The sequence below is a fragment of the Talaromyces stipitatus genome, genomic scaffold (genome assembly GCF_000003125.1).
Source record: "Talaromyces stipitatus ATCC 10500 scf_1105507295555 genomic scaffold, whole genome shotgun sequence".
NCBI classification, from domain to species: Eukaryota; Fungi; Ascomycota; class Eurotiomycetes; order Eurotiales; family Trichocomaceae; genus Talaromyces; species Talaromyces stipitatus.
In genome coordinates, this window is record NW_002990116.1 from 4100003 (window position 1) to 4117010 (window position 17008).

The window sequence follows — 17008 nt, forward strand, 5'->3', positions numbered from 1 at the left end:
TTGGACATACCGTCACAGGTTCCCTTGACTAAGAACGCAGGCACAAGGGTCAGTTAATATTTAAGCAACTAAGCTTGGATAGTGTTTAAGCCTAATAATACTAGCAAAAATACCCGGTCTTGTTATCAGATAATATACAAATGATTCCCAGTCTCAAGGAAGCGATAGGTTTACTGGCATACATTTCTCTCGGATAATGTCAGACTACTGAACATCAGCTTCTCAATACAGGGATGGCATGCCAGAGCAGTCCAAAGTAGCGAAATGCAGCAATCGCACAAACCATGTATTGTAAAGTTTGGTCAGCATTTCCTGAGGCCTCAAGGGCCGTGCTCAGTCCAAGTGTTCAGCCGAGTAAGGTTCGGGGCGCACTGACTGGAGGTTATCGTGTTTGGTGACCCCGATCCTGGGCAAGCGGGTCTCTCCCATACGCCACGTGGGGCCGCGCGATCCAACGATCCACTCGATTGCAGCGGGGAAGACTTAATCTGAGCCCCACTCAAAATTTGTAGAAACGATACGAACTCACACACCCAACAGCGCGAGTGCACCTCATGTAACGAGAAAAATAATCTAACTAAAATTGGCTAGATTCATGTGATTGACTACTAGTGATGTTGGCTTCCTTATATACTTGCTCGTGGACTTGTCGGCTGGATTATTTCCTGGTACGGACGCTGGCTCAATTGGCGTTTGAAGATTCCGAGTAACCACATAATTACTCCTTACGTAACAGTAAACTCATTACATTTGTTTCTCTATTGTCAATTCCTCGTGACAGTCCAACTTATCCTAGTTAGATAATGTTGTCCGTCCTCGGGTACTATGTATGTATTCCCGTATTGTACGTTGTTGCCCTAGATTATGTGTATTTTCTGCTGGCCCTTCCTGTCCAAGTGGCTTCTGACCCCGAGCAATGAGCGAGTTTAGGCAACACTTTGTTCAGTGCATCAGGCAAGAGACTATTTGATAGTGCCCAGATATGTAAGCTTCTCATTCGATAGAGTTAGCGTACTAGCCACAGATAATCTCTTATAATTAAGATTCTACGGATGTACAATTCATTGAACTAGGAGATAAGCTAATTACAGATTCCAGAGGATACTAAGTACTATTTCATGTTCCACCTGTCAGGATACCTTTCCTGCGTGTCCGATTGGACACAAATTATTAATCGTATCTAGGTATCAGAGTTGAGGCTTTACTAGAAGGGTAATACCTGGCCAACATATTGCAGTAATACGAGATCTCAGCCCCGATATCCTTACATGCATGTACTTATCTGCGGCTGTCTTACTTGGCATTGATAGGGTGTCCTCAGTGTAATCACCCGAGCCGAGACCGGGTTCCACAGACGGAGTTCATAGTAGTACATACAGTTCTTTGTGAGTCTAATCTGCGAACTGCCTGAACAAGAACATACTGCGTTGCCCGAGAACGACGAACCTACTCAATTAACAGGTCGGTTTATAAGGATGATTATAGGGATGCAGTGTTGAATAGGAATAGATTCTGCATAAAGTGTGCACCGAAAGATCTTCCATCAATTTAAAGGGAGGATTAGAAGAACATTAAAACTGCACTGATTTGAACAACTCATCGTATTAAAATACAGCCCTTCTTTAGTGCAATTACTTGTTGTAGTTAGACACAGTTTTTAACAATGGAAAACTTGAACCAACTGCAGATCTACAGCACAGAGCTTGCCACAGCCATTGTGAGCCTCTCCAGCCATTCTCAAAATGGTGATCTCCAACAGGGCCCAAGCTCTCAACCAGTCTCTAACTCGGAGGGAGCGCACCGAGCTAGGGAAAAGATATCATCTATTGTTACAAAGATCAGGACACTGTTATGGAGTCCGACTGACTTTCTTCAACACCTTGCGTGTCAGGTTTGCGCCGCACATGCCCCTTCCTTTCCCCACCTAAACATGAGAACAAGATAAGACTAACCGGAGCAAATCTCAATCTAGAACCAGATCCTGTCTTGCCTGAAGTGGCTAGGCGAGAACCAGATCCTAGCTTGTATTCCCTTGGCTGAAATCGTTCCAATCAAGGATATCGCCGATCTGACTGGCGTCTCAGCAACGCAATTAAACCGTATCATTCGTCTAACAGCAACGGCTGGTTTTCTCGCCGAACCAAAAGCCGCCCATGTCGCCCATACGCCGCTCTCGGCTTCGTTTTTCTCGAACCCCTCACTTCTTGACACCGCGATGTTACTATCGGAATTTGTCGCTCCGGCCACTCTGCAGATAGGTCAGCAAGCTCCTCAACAGGGCAGCGAGTTGCAGCAGCAGCAGCAACCTAGCATTTATGACAGCATCCTATCTTCAGCCCACTCATTTCATGTTGCACGCGAGTGCCGACCCAAGTTGAACCGTCAGTGGTCAGCTTATCTTCACCAGGTCGGAGGCCTATACACTGCTACGGACGTGGCCGCGATTCTCACTCAGCTCAACTGGGCCAAGATTAGCAATGTACCAGATGCATGCATATTCGAGGTATTAACATCACCATCTTCTCTAATCCCTGAAATAGCAAGGGGGAATTTTCTCTTCATAGTGACTAACGAGAGACTGCCACATAGGTGAATGTGGAGTCGTTATCGAGCTCAGTAGCCCAGTCTCTTGCAGAGATATACCCAAATCTGCACTTTAATGTACAGGTTCTCGACCGAGACTCCAATATAGCACCTGAACGAGAGTCAGAGAACTTCAACCCTCGTCTCACAGTCACGAATCGTAGACGTGGTGAACGACAGACTGCCAATGAGGCTGTCGTCTACATTCTCCACCTCCCATTACGCTCACCCAATAACGTCCGCAATGAGCTCATGGGCCACATAGATGCCCTTAGGATACATGGAAGCATTTTGCTCATTTTGACGGCTCGTTTACTTCCCGAACCGGGTACACTGTCCGACCCTCATGTGGAAGCCGTCGCCCGCTCGCGCGATCTTGTTTTGTTGCAGCTAGCCAATGAAAGCGAAATGGAGTTGGGAGAGCTTCTTGAGGTTATAGGTACGGTCAAGGACAGCATGGGGAAGTTGGTTGTAACAAAAAAACTCTCCGCTCGTAACGGATTGGTCGTCTCTTTGGTAGTCAAATATGAGGCCAGTCAGCCCATGTATGAACTCTAGTGGCGGTTTTCATCTAGGTATACTTCACCAAATTAGTATCAAATGTTGCCATGAAGAATATTACAACATTTCGACCTACCATGTCATACGTTTGAAGGATCTTTGCGACACATCAAATAGAGGACTTCGTGTTAGTTTATTACGTTTCATTATGTTCGCAACAAGGCCCCGAGCTTATTCAGTGATACTCTCCCCAATATTTACATTCTGTTCGAATAAGCCATCATTTTAACTTCTGTTAGCCAATCCATTTCCTGCTCCATTCTCCGTTGTACAGAAAGTGTAATATAGGGGATCATGATGGTAATGTGCTTCTCATCATACATAATATAGTTAGCTGATTGAGACAGTAAACTACAAAAATATTCTATTACGATTATCGATATCACATTCGAGTGGAGTTAGAATCTTCTATCGTACAAATCTATTAATCACAGTCTCCATGTTAGCAAAACAGTATTGCGCACTTAACGAACGAATTCTTCCCTCCCAAAGTAAATTAAACGATTGATCCACACTTGAGCTTAGAGCTAGTTCTCAATATGATCCTTTCGCTCCAGGGTAACTTTAGTATGACCCTCATGCGAGGCAGTACGTGTCGCCTCGGTGCTGGTGGCAGATGCTGTTTCCTTATCCTTTTCATTCTCTTGTTTGATTTCCACATCTGCCTCAGTTAGATTTTCTTTTTTCTCTTGGTTGGCTTCCATGGTTTTGTTATCGGTTGATTCGGCCTGACCTTTTCCAGCCTCAGAGTCAGGTTTCTTAAGATCCTTCTTGACAGTGCGCCACTCCATGAAGACAGCACCTATAATAGATAGACAGGCCACTATTAAGCCTACCTGGAAGCATACACGAATCGAATCATTATACTTCACCAGAGCCTCTGTATGACGATCAGCGGGGATAAATTTGAGGATATCAGTTGCCCCTGTGCTTTGGATTAGCTTCGCAGTAATTCCGGGAATATCTAGGAAACGTTTGATCAACTGGTTTTCAAGCACATTTTGGCCGACTGACGTGAAAATAGCCCCAAAGAGCGTCTGGCCGAAGAACATGAGCGAGGCGCCGATGGCCACTTGGTCGCGTGGTAGTACTGTCTGGGCCGCCATGTTAGGTGTCTGATTTGAGCAACCAAGACCGAATCCGTAAATTATCTGATAGCCAATCCATTTTCCAGTAGTGGTATTGATTTCAAGAGTAGTGAGTAGGCCAGCTCCAACAGCAGTGAGGCAAACCCCAAAGATCATGAAAGGAGTGTAATAGCCAATGTAAGAAACAAATTGACCGGTGAGGATAGAGGCTACTACAATTGGTATCACCATAGGAAGGAGGCGAATACCGCTATTGACGGCAGAGGCACCGTCAATTGCTTGAAAGTAAATTGGAAGATAGTAAACTATTATTCCATTAGCACATGCTAACATGAATTTCCTTGTTTATGCGTTGACTTACCAAGCAGATTCATGTGAGCTCCGAGGCATAAACTAACCCAAAAGCCAGAGGCGATACTGCGTTGAAGGAAGACACGTGGTGGCAGTGTAGCCTGCTCCGGTTTCCACACTTGGATTAAGGCAAAAGCAATCAGAAGTGCAAATGCAACTACGAGCAAGGCAACAATTCGCCCTTCACTCCACTATATTCCATTAGTAATATATTTTTAATGAAAAATTCAAACAACGAGTAAACTCACAGCGCACGTTGTGCCTCCCCACTGCAAGGCCAAACATAGACAGACAACTCCTGGAACCAGAGCAATCATCCCTAGAACATTCAGCTGATGCAGCTTTTCTTTCAAGGGGATATTGGCAGTTGGGCGGTCTGGAACCTGGAGTAGGAAGAAGATGAATACCATGACCACACCTCCCAATGGAAGGTTGATGTAAAAGCACCACCTCCAGGTGACATCGGTAGTGAAAGCACCGCCAATCAGGGGGCCAGCGACCGAAGCGACTGCAAAGACAGCACCAAAAAACCCTTGATACTTGGGTCTTTTGTGTAAGGGTATAGCGTAGACAATGACGACAATCTAAAAGCTCCATGTATTAATACATTTGCGAGAATCCGCTGGTAGACTTGCTGTGAAATCGGAATTAAACTTACGACACCTGAGAGTATTCCGCCAGCACCTAGACCAGCAATTGCTCTACCGAGTATAAAGGCCACTGAATTAGGAGCCGCGCCACACAGAGCTGAACCGACCTCAAATAGGATGATGGATGTCAAGAAGGTCGCTTTGACGTTGAAGAACGTGTACACCTTGCCAAAAAGGAGTTGGAACGCGCAGTTTGTGAGCAAGTAAGCAGTACCATACCAGCCTATGTCACCGGCCGACTTGAATTCGTTGGTGATTTGGGGAATGGCAGTCGATACGATGAGGCGGTCCTACACGATAGCTAGGGTGAACTACGCACGGCATTTAGGGCAACAGCGTTTCACATACCAGTGAGACGAGGAACATGCCAACAAAGATAGACATTATTAATAGTGCAAGTTTGAGACCCCTGGGATAGATAATATCAGTTTGGTCCTGGCTCTTGCTGGGCTGGCCTTCTTTGCCGAATGCAAGCTTCTCGCCGCCTTCTGAAACAGGGGCAGACATGATGTTGCGCTGTTGCTGCAGAGAAAGTAAATGAAGGACGGCTTTCAGGTTGAAACAGAGTAGAAAGAGAGATTTTTCAGCAAAAAATTTTGTATGCCCCTATAGGCGGCGACGCGTGCTGCTATATGAATCCTTGATCGGGCCTCGGCGCTGAAAAGTCATTTTCTGCCTCCGAGCCCCGACTGCCAACCGCATCAGCAATTCGCTGCTTGGCGACCTTTCCATTTCTTTCATATTCAGTCCGAATGAACAGCAGCAAAATTATCAAGGACCAGCTATTTCAAGTATCTGCTTGTTAAACCCAAAATGTCTCTTCCAGTCCAGTCGCTGGGGCTGGGCGATACCTTGAAGAGCTACTCGTGCTTTACCTGTCGCCAACGCAAGGTTAGATGCGATCGTCGCAGTCCCTGTTCCAATTGCGTCAAAACAGAAAAACAATGCAGTTTTATCCCCCCAGTTAGAGGTAAACGAAAAAGAACAAAGCCCCTGAGAGAAGGACTCCATGCGAAACTAAAACGGTACGAAGAGCTGTTGCGTTCGCATGGTGTCAAAGTCGAGCCATCATCTGATGATGGGGAAGATTCCGACTCTGAAGCTGCATCTCAGCATGACACCGAGATGAAGGATGTTGTCAAACCCCGAAGCAAATTTCTCGAAATGGACGATTCCAATTCAAAGCTCATAACGAAAGAGGGCAGCTCCAGATATTTTGACAGGTTTGGACTCACCATTTACACCCACTTTGAAGATACTAATCTTTGGCTAACAAATTCTTTTAGTGCCCCGTGGTCTAAATTAGGAGAAGAAGTAAAATATCCTTGTCATATACTTCCAGCGTGATCTTGTTAATCATCAGCTAGTTTCAACATCCAGAGATGGGAGACATTGATGAACCAATAGAAGAGTCAAATACTCTGGAACTTGGTATTTTTTTCGAACCGGAAAGCAATCACAAACCTGAAAGTCTGATAAGTCTTCACCCGTCGTCTCAAGCACTACCAAAATTAAGAGAGATATATGCCGATCGGGTTGATCCCTGGATCAAGATCCTGCATCTTCCAACTTTTTGGGCTGCGTTAACGGATGGCGTACGACATCCTCAAATCATGCCTAAAAGTCTTGAGGCGGCATTATTTGCTTTCTATCTCGCTACAGTGAGCGCTCTGTCAGAGAACGAGTGTCAGGAAGTATTTGGGGCACAAAAAGAGGTCATATATTCTCGTTATAGAGCTGCGACCCGCCAAGCGTTAGTGAATGCTCGATTCTTATCAACATCTAGCCAAATGACTCTTCGGGCATTCACTCTCTTTATTGTAACCGCAGTCATTCCTTATTACTCGCGATTCAGCTAACGAATGCTAGATGTGCGTCAGGAACACCTATCGAGTCGATACCTTATTTGTTCTGTCCGGAATCGCTATAAGACTTGCACGCAAAATGGGGCTCCATCGAGACGGAACATCTCTTGGGCTATCTCCATTCGATACAGAAATGCGGAGGCGACTCTGGTGGCATCTTGTTCGCGTTGATTTTCGTACTGCTGATGTATTGGGCACCCGGCCCTCTATGGATCTGTCTTCGGGCGATACCCGAAAACCCCTAAATGTCGAAGATGAGGACCTCAACCCGGATATGGTGGATCAGCCACCAGAGCGAAACGGGATTACTTCAATGACCCTCTGTTTAATTCAATGCGAGACTATGGAGACTTTGCAAAGATTCTCAACATCGTCTCCTGGCAATGTTCGTTGGGAAATCCTCTTTAGTGGGGATATCAGCGTCGCCAAGAAGGACAGCATCATTAATCAAATTGAAGACCATATGGAAAGAAAGTACTTACGCTACTGTGACCCGTCAAATTCCCTTCACATCATGGCATCGATCATGATCAGATCGTCATTATGCAAGATGAAACTGTTCGCTCATACCCGCAGGCAATTTGCCAACAATGCCACTCAAACCTCACAACGTGAGCGCAACATAGTATTTGAGAACGCTATCAAGCTGTTGGAGTATGTCGCTTTGCTAAAAGGGGGCCAACACGGACTGGAAAAATACATGTGGCAGATTGGCACAAGCTACCTCTGGAACGCAATTCTTTACGTGCTCATCGAAACTCGACATCGCAAAACAGGGTCCGAAGTGAACCGATCCTGGCAACTGATTGGAGAAGTGTTATCACACTACCCGCAGGTGTTCGAACAGTGCTCCGGGTCTGTATATACTGCTCTAGGCAAGTGGATTCTAGAAGTTTGGGATAATTATGTCACTGCTTCGAACGCCGAAGGCATTCCAGAACCATTAACCCCTGCATATATCAGTGCAATCCGTCAGTGCAGAAGACCAGAAACAGGCCCCAACCATCCATCATCAGATTCTGGACCTCCTACGGGAGCTTCACTCGGTGATCGATGTGAATCCAATCTCACTGATGTAGCATCATTTGTATCCTATGATTTCCCGGATCTTCTCTCCTTTGAGACGGACCCTAACGAATGGGTGCAGTGGGAGCAGCTGATCGCAAAGCAAGAACTCGTCCAAGTTGACGGTATGTAAAACCAAATCATTTGCCTTCGGTTGCTGTAGATGGCAGGGATTCCCAACATGCTTTTAAATTAACATTCCGGGTATACGCCCAAAAAATGCCTAGGTAATTCACATCTCCACTTTGAAATGTAGCCGACTGTCCCGTCAACTAAGCATACCCAAGGATTCCCTTCACTGGAATTGCATATCCAGCTAGTGCCATTGATTACGGCCCTCGAACATAAACTCAGCTCACCTAACACAGCATTTACGCTACTGAATTGGTCTGCAGTCAGCATGCGGTGTGCTCACTTGGCGTAGCTTAGCAACGCTATTAATGTTCGAGAACAATATCTTAGCGAACCATATCGTGCTCGGGACGATAGATACCCCTATCTAAAGTACTTTCGGAGCAATTCTATGGAGCACAATGAGAAATATTTGTCATCTAGGGACCGAGGAAGCAAGTATCTGGTAGGTATGAATCATACTACAGATTGTCACGTTCACATCAGGAAAAGTAAAAACATGTGATATTCGGTCTTTTGAGTCACAACGGTAGGTTTGGTCGAAAAACTACTACCTCGGTACTTCTAATTGAGGTTTGACAGAATTTTATAGTTATAAATCTTGCTGAAAGGATGAGTGGCGCCGGGATCAATAGACTTTTATTTTTAGCTTCAGTGGGAGATTTCATATCGGGTGCTTCCAAGGTCCTACCCATGTTAAATCAGCCCAAGACATGCTGATTTCAGGAATTACCCCTTCGCTAGGTGTTGGTTTTGATGAATACTTGAAGCATTGGAAAAAGAATCGGGCTCCGAAGTCTCATGCATACTAATAGATTGCCCGGCTGCATTATCATCTTTTATTTTGTTTAAAATATATTTAGATACTTTCCGGATATCTGGTTATTTTATAATTCCAAGTCAGATTCAGAATACTGGCAGCAAAAGGATTTGCTTTTTGAATGTACTTGGAGAGAACCAAGAACCACAATGCCTGCCACAACTGAAAGCAAGACGGAACTTAAAGTGGTATTTGGAGCCATGATTCTGGGCAAAGAAAGTACCAAGCATGCTCCTACCAAGCCAAAACAGAAAAGTCTCACCAACTTATAGGTGCTAGTCCAGCTCGAGTGCACAACTTAGATGACTGTGCAACAATGCTGGGTGTGTTTCAAAACCATGGGCACGTGGAGGTTAACACCGCGCGAGTATATGGCTTCGACTCGTCTGCTGTATCTGGGCCAGTTGAAATGGCAAGAAAGAGGAATTGTCACGGGTACGAAGCTGAATGCCCGTGGTCCATACTCGCACAAAAAGAAAGCATTAAGCCTGGACTTGTAGACAGTCTAAAGCACTACAGACAGACAGCGTAGACCTGTGGTACCTTCACGCTCCTGATGTAAGCATCCCGGCAGTTCCTTGACTTCCCTTCGGTGAAGTACCTCAGACATCAGCTGGACTCCTAGAGTCCGTACAAATAGACTCTATGTTATTTTTCTCTTTGTTGATAGTGCTAATTGTTCTATTTTGCAGCACAACACGCCGTATGAAGAAACTTTAGATGCCGTTAATGAGTTATACAAAGCAGGCTACTTCAAACGGTTCGGCATCAGCAATTATGCAGCCTGGGAGGTGGCACAAATCTGCGAGCTCTGTGAAAAACGAGACTGGAAGAAACCAGATGTGTATCAAGGCGTGTACCACGCCTTGCACAGTCACAGTCCCAACGACCGTGTATACAACCGTTCCAGTCACACAGACAGTTCAATCAGCGTCAACCATCGATGTGACTATTATCAAAACAGTTTCATCTACGACAACAACAACTGTTACGTTAAGCTCTGCTTCGACATGCGGTGTCAACCTCTTCCGAAACGGTGACTTCGCAACCGCCGGCTATAGCTCATGGACTTTCAATCCCACCGGTTCACCAAATGTTACAGTGGTAACTCCAGGATACCAGAATGGCCCGTCTCTTTCTATTGGGTTGCCAAATTCTTCATCATCAGTCAATCTAATTCAGACTGTCAATACTGTCCCTCCGCGTTGTTGAAACAGAGCTTTTTCCCTGCTTGCGATACTACGGGATCGCTTTCTACGAATTCAGTCCCCTAGCTGGAGGCATGCTTACGGACTGGTACCAGCGAGACACCTCAGAACACGAAGCAGGTAGCCGTTATGATCCTAATATCACATGCAGGGCTCAAATTACTTTCGCCGTCAGTACTGGAACGATGCATATTTTGATGCGCTTGATGTCATCAGGCCCGTGGCTAGGAAGCTGGGGATGACAACTGCCGAGGCAGCTTCTAGATGGGCAAGTCATCATAGTATGATGAAGAAAGAATATGGAGATGCTATTATTATAGGTGCGAGTAATATTACTCAATTGGAGGAAAATCTCAGGAGTCTGGAAAAGGGACCTTTGCCAGAGGACATGGTGAGAGCGTTTGACGAAGCTTGGGCTATTGTCAAGAGTGCTTGTGGGCCATACTTTCAGTAATATCTTATATTTAGAGCTTCTGGCAACTATGAACTTATTTGACCATGGAGAAAGCATAGGAGATGTGGATAGTTGTGAGCCATTTCTGAATTCGGCAGTTAATGTCTGTATATGTTGGAGTGAATCTTATTGAATTTATCAAATTTTCTGATACAGAATTAGTTAGAAATATTATTACATACTACACAGAAGCTGTCAAATAAGTAAGAAGATATTCCATAATATTCGTCGAACTCCATGCGGCTTGCCTCGTATGTTCTCAGTGATGTAGGCATGTGCGTCGTATGATAATTCCTTGGTACTATGTAGATAGCGGGAGATCGACCAGTAGTCCCATACGGAGTGCTTAGCGCCGATTTCGGGTCCACTCGTGGGTCCCTCTTGGCCCACATGGAATCGGCCCGATGCTCATCGGTGGGATTCTTATCTGAACTTCGGCTGTTATACATATGAGTCGCAACATTGGTTCGCCATTTCATCGATTTGATCTAAGTTACTCTGCATAGTAAACAGGGTGGGAGTTTCATACATCATCTCTAGCATCGCGCCTATGGCTAGCTTAATCTGAGTCCTCTTACGGCGGGAAAATGCAGATGTTCATGAGGGTGGCATGCATTCCACCGAATAGCCAATTTTTTCAATATGCATTGTGGGCAGGACTGGCACATGATATCCCCCGACAATAAATCTTTTTTACGGAAGAGTAATAATTGCACATATGGGAATAAACGTTCGTTTCTACCTCTATCTACAAGGCCGTGACATTTCTTTTAGAACCTGTCCATTTCATATATCTCCTGGATGAAAAGTTATATGCATCTGCTTTTCAAATGGAAACAGTCACCAATCTGACCTCATCCACTCTAGTAGCAAGGATGGACTTCAACGCGCAGAACTTTCAGTCACCGGTCACGATCAGCCTAGCAGGCCTTCTAGCAACCCTGATAAGCTTGCTGGCATATATGTCATATAGCCCTCCAATTGACAAGAGATCGCCAGCATTTACATCTGATACGGTTCCGTTTATTGGGTCATGGAGATTTTTCACTCAAAAACTGTGAGCGCTCTGTACTCGACTTTCACTGTCAGTTTTAACAGAGATGAATTTGCAGTCCGTTTTGGAGGAATTCCATGGCACTTTCAAAGACCGGAAACTTCAGCTTTTGGCTGGGCAAAAATCACGTCGTTGGGGTTTCCGGCGAGGCGTCTCGCAAGATGTATCTGGAAAGCCGCAGCTTACATCTTATCAAGGGAATCACGCTCATAGGACATGGCCCAGACTTTATTGATGGGCGATCGACAGTAATTCACAATATCTGGAAATCTGCATATACTAATGACCGCACCTATGCCACAAGACGCTTGCTTGACCTACAAAAGTCGGAACATCTCGTTAAGCGTCTTCCTCGCGTCACCAGAGACGCTCGTCTCGCCTTCGAGGAAATGCCTAATAATGCAACTGGGGTCATGAACCCAACCAAGGTTTGCTATCGTCTTGTTGTGATGCAGGGATCGCGTCTAATATGCAGCAATGAGATCGCGGATGATCCTCAACAACTGAATCGCCTTGTAAGATACGTGTCGACTCTACAGTCTACCAGCAGCCTCCACCTCCTTGCCTTCCCATGGCTGTCATATTTTAGTGTATCTTACTGGAAACGTCGTTGGGGGCGTAATGGCATCACCCAAATTGTTAAACCTATTGTCAACAGGCGTATGAGGAAGGGTGCTCCTCGCTTTGATGACTCTCTGCAGTTTCTTATCGAGAGCGGTGATAGCAAGGACTACATTACCAACTTCTTAATTAGCATGTTATTCATTGTGGCGGCTAACGCTGGCGTTCTCTCCGGTGCTATGCTAAACATTGTGGCTCATCATCCCAAGTGGCAGGAAAAGATATACGACGAGATCAAGGCTGCTGCTGCGATACATTCCAAAAACAGCAATGCGCCCTTGGTCGACCAACTCGACTCAATTCCGCTCGGGGCTTGGGAGACATCATTTCCGTCAATTGATCTCTGCTATAAAGAGGCCATTCGGATGTGGGTTGCATTCCCCATGGGTCGATTCAACGATACGCACAGCCCAATCCCAATTCCTGGAACAAATGAAGTTATTCCACCCGGGAGTTTTGCGTGTTACAATACCCTCGATGTGCATTACAATGAGAAGCTATATCCAGACCCTATGAAGTGGGACCCAGAGCGCTTCCTCGAGAGACGCGAAGAGTACAAGAAAGAGGCCTACGGCTGTGAGTCTTAATATTCCTCATGCAATCCCTGTTATATACTTCTAGATGTGCTAAGGTCATAACGCTAATTGATTCCTCTTGAAAGACATGGGCTGGGGCGCTGGTCGTCACCCCTGCACCGGTATGCGCTGGGCGAAACTGCAACAGAACATCATCTTAGCCTATGCCCTAGCCTTATACAAATGGAGTGGCTGTGACGAGCACGGTGACCCCAACCCACACTTTGCCCAGCCAACAACTGCCTTGAACGAGCTCGCTCCTAGGTTACCCCAGGGTCTCTGGTGCAAGTATGTTCCTAGGGAGAATGTGTGAAGGTTTACTAGAGAATGATGCTTTATATTAGGAGATTGTAGAAATATAGGACATCCATAGTGTCTGTGATGCTGTGTAGAGAGTCCAGCACTCGAGAATGATACAGAACTAGCCTGCATTAAGACATCAACTATGTGGCGTTGTTGTACAAATGTAAACCATGTAGAATCCTCAAATCATGTAATAGGACAAGAAAACTTGGGGAAAAAAAAGTAAAGTCAAAATATTGGGATGAATATCATTTAATAATTAAAATTCATATGAACGGTCTGCTCGAGCCGCGATTTTCTTGGTAACCCTCATACACACCAGAAGGCAACTGCTCTTAGTCCATGACTAGCTACAATAGATACTGCACTTCTACTACTGCCACTCAACAATCTGAGGGTGATTAATTACAATCACGGTCTTTGGAAGCACAGGGAAATAGTAATTATCAACACGCCTTAAAGAAGGAAAAGACAAGTCTACGTGCTTTTCCTTGTATCAGCAAAACTTTCGTGGTCACCTACGAGATGCTATCTGTACCACGGATCCTGCTTCTTGCGCTTGTAGTCGTCAACAGACTCAAAAATTACTTGGCTAAAGCAAACAAAATTTGCGATATTACACTCCCGCGGATCAAATAACTGGGACATTAGGGTGCGAGTCGCGGACTGGTTATGGATCTTTCCGATCCCGACTAGTCGTCAGAAAGTAACCTCGTAGTAACATTTAACGGGTAGTCCATCACTTGACGCCGTATTGAACCATGAGATCCTTGGTCATTGGTACCGAATTGTTGACCATATGGTTGCGGTAGCCTTCCTCGTTGATGCTTGGCTTACGATTGCCACGGATAGCCAAGCAGATATACCTCGAACTGCAGGGGCTAGTGTACTCGGGCTTGTCGATTGTGGCCATATTTACAGTAACCATGCAGTGAGTGAATACGATTGTTGATATAGGATGTGTCAGAGGCACAATCAAGGTTCCATATTTGATGGAAAAAGGAGATAAATGGCTGAAAAGTACTCGGGTAATTGTCTCGGCCCCGTAAACAATTAAATAAGAGCTTGGTCCCTCCAATACGTGCTTCAGTTATCAAATTCGAAGAGTCGCGGCCTGACAGACCTCATTTTGATATTCAACCAATTGTTCCTGTCGTGGAATGGTGTTCATGCTTTAAGCTATGAGTGGCGTTGGTATCCAGGTCACGGCCTCGGTGATAGTGGCATTTTTTATAGTTAGGCCAGATCCTTGGGCTTTTTCATGAACAAAGGTGTAGCACAGACATAAAGTGTTTCGATCTAGGTGCAATGATTAGCATCTCAGCCATTTCCATGCCGGTTTTCCCGGACACCAATATTGAGGCTAGTCATGTATTTCACCATGGATATGCCGTCTATGGTTACGTAGATATCTACATGTCTACCTAGGTATCCTAGCCGATGAGGCTTTTTGCATTGGTTGCTCCCGAATATCATACTATCAAAAATCAGCATTGGGGTCTCTAGTTACGCCACGACAGCCGTGCTTACCATAACAATGGTGCCGTTTACCTGTCTGATTATGAGCTCAACTAACAGCACCTTGTTCCGATTAACGGAGGGGCTGCCATCTCTAGACGACCTAGGTATTGCACAAGAGCTTCTGGTGAAATGGGCGTGGTCCTTTCCTCTAGCAGGCGCAGGCGCCGGTCCGTTTACTGTGGTACGTGAACTCGGTGCAGTTGTACAACATTCGGGCTTTGTTGGTTATTTGCTTTGCCTAAAGGGTATTTATCCCGACCCTAGCATATCATTCATCGGGGTGATTGTCTCACGGTTACCGAGCATCTATTTCAGGAATATTTCCAGGACCGAAGAAAAGGAATACGGTCTTTTCGTTTCCACATCCTTTCCTTTTTCTTCAAATGTCTACTGGCAGTTGAATTTGGAATATAGCGCACAAAGCTCTGAAATACGTGTTACGATTTAGTAATGAAATTTGAGAATTCTAATACCGAGCTGTCCGAGCACATCCAATAAGACCAGATGATTCATTTTGTACCAAGCGCCATAAGGAAATTTCCACCAACATTTTCGTGATTGGTCCAAGGAATTTCAGAAATGATAGAGGGATCTCGAAGGTTACAAAGACACCATGATGTTAGCTTTCAGACAAAGTACTATCGATCTTAATAAGCATCAACCATAATAGGATGGCCAATTTGTACGTCGAAGTAGCATTCATAACGGAGGAAGCACAAATTGTAAACTTCATAGTCCTGAATAAAAACAAAAAGTGCCCATTCTAGATCAGGCGTAAATTCCCTGGACATCCACTCTCACAAGTGACGGAGACTTAAGCTCCTGGAATTGGCGCCCGTGTTGAACTGCTTCAACCGAGTACCACTTCTTCTTGCCCATTTTGACCTCAAACGCGACCTTGTTATCGCCCGCCAGCTTGCGCAGAATTTCGTCAATAAAAGGCTCCAAGGCAAGGGTCCGAATAGTCTCGTCTATTGATGCACCGTAAATCTCAGTAGCAACATCCTTTACAGTCGCGCTCTTATCTCCCCTCTCGCGCACCCGACAAAGGGCTTGTAAGACCTGTCGCTCACGACGCAGCTTTGCGCCCAATTCGCCCTCGATCTTGGCAGGTAAGTTGGTTATTGTAACTCCGTGTGCAGAATAGCCAATAGCACACCGTTGTGCAAGCATTTTCTGCAAACTTGCCATGAATGTTCCCAGGTCTTCAACTGCGCTGGTACCGTGACCAAGGATATTGTCCCCCGTAAACATTGCCTGTTCCTCTTCGAGGACAAAACACATGTGGTCCTCCGAGTGACCTGGAACATGTAAGGCACGCACAGTCGCTCCCTCCACTTGGAACATCTGTCCGTCCGTAATGTTCTGCTGCCCTTTTTCTGGCTCGTTCTTGTAAATGGAGTTTTCAAGATGCGGGTACAATCGCAGCAAATCAGGAACGCCGCCGGTATGATCGCCATGCCAATGTGTGAGAAGTATATGTGACAGATTGACGTTCATCGATTCCAGTGTTGACGCGATTAGCGCTGCCCACGCAGGCTCACCACCGCCTGTATCGACCATGATCCGGTCACGACCTGTGCCAATTATATATGTGTTTGTCCCTTGGAACGTAAACTACCCAGCACGTTAGTTACTGAAATTATACCAAAACTTGCCACTGGTTTTTTGTACTTTTCCTGGATTTTGACCTAGGACACGAAGTACTCGTGGAGTAAGTTGTTCAACATCTTCTAGCTTTGGAAGGTTTGCCGTTTGGCCTTTAAGATACTCGTCAAATGCACAAATATTCAACGATTTATTGATCTGCCGGTACCCTCCTTTGTCACCTTCCATGGCAATTCGACTGTCATAGACTACCACTTGATGTCGATAACACAAGCAGAGTAATAAGACTGATTCAATGTGTTTGCTGCAAAGGTTTAAATCAAAAGGAAGACTTGAGTGCAAGGTCGAAATTGTAGCGGAAAACCAGCCCTCCAGTTGGCGAAAGCTAGAAGAGTCTGACTTGACCTATACACATTGATCAAGACCTAATGCAAAAATTACAATAATTGAACCGATATAATGTGGCTCTGGACATCTTTGACGGCTACTCTTCGGTGAGTCGATGACAGGATCCATATTCGGAGCCCGATACTGGGCTATGAGACGCAA

General features: G+C 45.4%; 7 protein-coding genes across 8 annotated transcripts; 4 read left to right on the forward strand and 3 right to left on the reverse strand.

Annotated features, from left to right (window-relative positions):
* The first annotated feature begins 1646 nt into the window (after nt 1-1646).
* TSTA_126120 (O-methyltransferase family protein) lies at nt 1647-3348 on the forward strand. Its single transcript, XM_002482849.1, has 3 exons — nt 1647-1891; nt 1973-2503; nt 2590-3348. Exons 1-3 carry the CDS (start codon nt 1664-1666, stop codon nt 3139-3141), a joined length of 1311 nt encoding a protein of 436 aa, XP_002482894.1. The 5' UTR covers nt 1647-1663; the 3' UTR covers nt 3142-3348.
* A 323-nt stretch (nt 3349-3671) lies between these two features.
* Nucleotides 3672-5740, reverse strand: TSTA_126130 (MFS multidrug transporter, putative; the record flags this gene model as incomplete). The annotated part of the gene is made up of 5 exons (XM_002482850.1): nt 3672-4537; nt 4594-4774; nt 4832-5167; nt 5242-5523; nt 5582-5740. The coding sequence occupies 5 exons, from the start codon at nt 5738-5740 to the stop codon at nt 3672-3674; spliced, it is 1824 nt and encodes a 607-aa protein (XP_002482895.1).
* A 232-nt stretch (nt 5741-5972) lies between these two features.
* TSTA_126140 (C6 transcription factor, putative) lies at nt 5973-8296 on the forward strand (the record flags this gene model as incomplete). The annotated part of the gene is made up of 4 exons (XM_002482851.1): nt 5973-6456; nt 6520-6547; nt 6601-7053; nt 7103-8296. Exons 1-4 carry the CDS (start codon nt 6047-6049, stop codon nt 8294-8296), a joined length of 2085 nt encoding a protein of 694 aa, XP_002482896.1. The 5' UTR covers nt 5973-6046.
* Nucleotides 8297-9453: 1157 nt separating this feature from the next.
* TSTA_126150 (aldo/keto reductase, putative) lies at nt 9454-10777 on the forward strand (the record flags this gene model as incomplete). The annotated part of the gene is made up of 4 exons (XM_002482852.1): nt 9454-9611; nt 9643-9673; nt 9808-10008; nt 10475-10777. The coding sequence occupies 4 exons, from the start codon at nt 9454-9456 to the stop codon at nt 10775-10777; spliced, it is 693 nt and encodes a 230-aa protein (XP_002482897.1).
* A 613-nt stretch (nt 10778-11390) lies between these two features.
* Nucleotides 11391-13465, forward strand: TSTA_126160 (cytochrome P450, putative). Of its 2 annotated transcripts, XM_002482853.1 has the most exons (4): nt 11391-11507; nt 11645-11834; nt 11890-13028; nt 13114-13465. In XM_002482853.1, exons 1-4 carry the CDS (start codon nt 11420-11422, stop codon nt 13338-13340), a joined length of 1644 nt encoding a protein of 547 aa, XP_002482898.1. In that variant the 5' UTR covers nt 11391-11419; the 3' UTR covers nt 13341-13465. The 2 variants fall into 2 exon arrangements, with proteins under 2 accessions (XP_002482898.1, XP_002482899.1); XM_002482854.1 differs by lacking the exon at nt 11391-11507 and having other exon boundaries at nt 11531-11834.
* A 604-nt stretch (nt 13466-14069) lies between these two features.
* TSTA_126170 (uncharacterized protein) lies at nt 14070-14458 on the reverse strand (the record flags this gene model as incomplete). The annotated part of the gene is made up of 2 exons (XM_002482855.1): nt 14070-14394; nt 14454-14458. 2 exons carry the CDS (start codon nt 14456-14458, stop codon nt 14070-14072), a joined length of 330 nt encoding a protein of 109 aa, XP_002482900.1.
* Nucleotides 14459-15561: 1103 nt separating this feature from the next.
* TSTA_126180 (beta lactamase domain, putative) lies at nt 15562-16985 on the reverse strand. The gene is made up of 2 exons (XM_002482856.1): nt 16526-16985; nt 15562-16468 (listed from the first exon to the last, which is right to left on the reverse strand). Exons 1-2 carry the CDS (start codon nt 16685-16687, stop codon nt 15620-15622), a joined length of 1011 nt encoding a protein of 336 aa, XP_002482901.1. The 5' UTR covers nt 16688-16985; the 3' UTR covers nt 15562-15619.
* Nucleotides 16986-17008: the final 23 nt, after the last annotated feature.

Excerpts from the sequence above, each read along its gene's own strand:
- TSTA_126120 (XM_002482849.1), top strand. The coding sequence starts at position 1,664 with ATGGAAAACTTGAACCAACTGCAGATCTACAGCACAGAGCTTGCCACA. Across the intron at positions 1,892-1,972 it reads TTCAACACCTTGCGTGTCAG|AACCAGATCCTGTCTTGCCT; the intron begins GTTTGCGCCGCA and ends ATCTCAATCTAG. Across the intron at positions 2,504-2,589 it reads CAGATGCATGCATATTCGAG|GTGAATGTGGAGTCGTTATC; the intron begins GTATTAACATCA and ends ACTGCCACATAG.
- TSTA_126160 (XM_002482853.1), top strand. The coding sequence starts at position 11,420 with ATGCATTGTGGGCAGGACTGGCACATGATATCCCCCGACAATAAATCT. Across the intron at positions 11,508-11,644 it reads TTGCACATATGGGAATAAAC|TAGCAAGGATGGACTTCAAC; the intron begins GTTCGTTTCTAC and ends CATCCACTCTAG. Across the intron at positions 11,835-11,889 it reads AGATTTTTCACTCAAAAACT|TCCGTTTTGGAGGAATTCCA; the intron begins GTGAGCGCTCTG and ends ATGAATTTGCAG.
- TSTA_126180 (XM_002482856.1), bottom strand. The coding sequence starts at position 16,687 with ATGGAAGGTGACAAAGGAGGGTACCGGCAGATCAATAAATCGTTGAAT. Across the intron at positions 16,469-16,525 it reads TAGGTCAAAATCCAGGAAAA|TTTACGTTCCAAGGGACAAA; the intron begins GTACAAAAAACC and ends CGTGCTGGGTAG.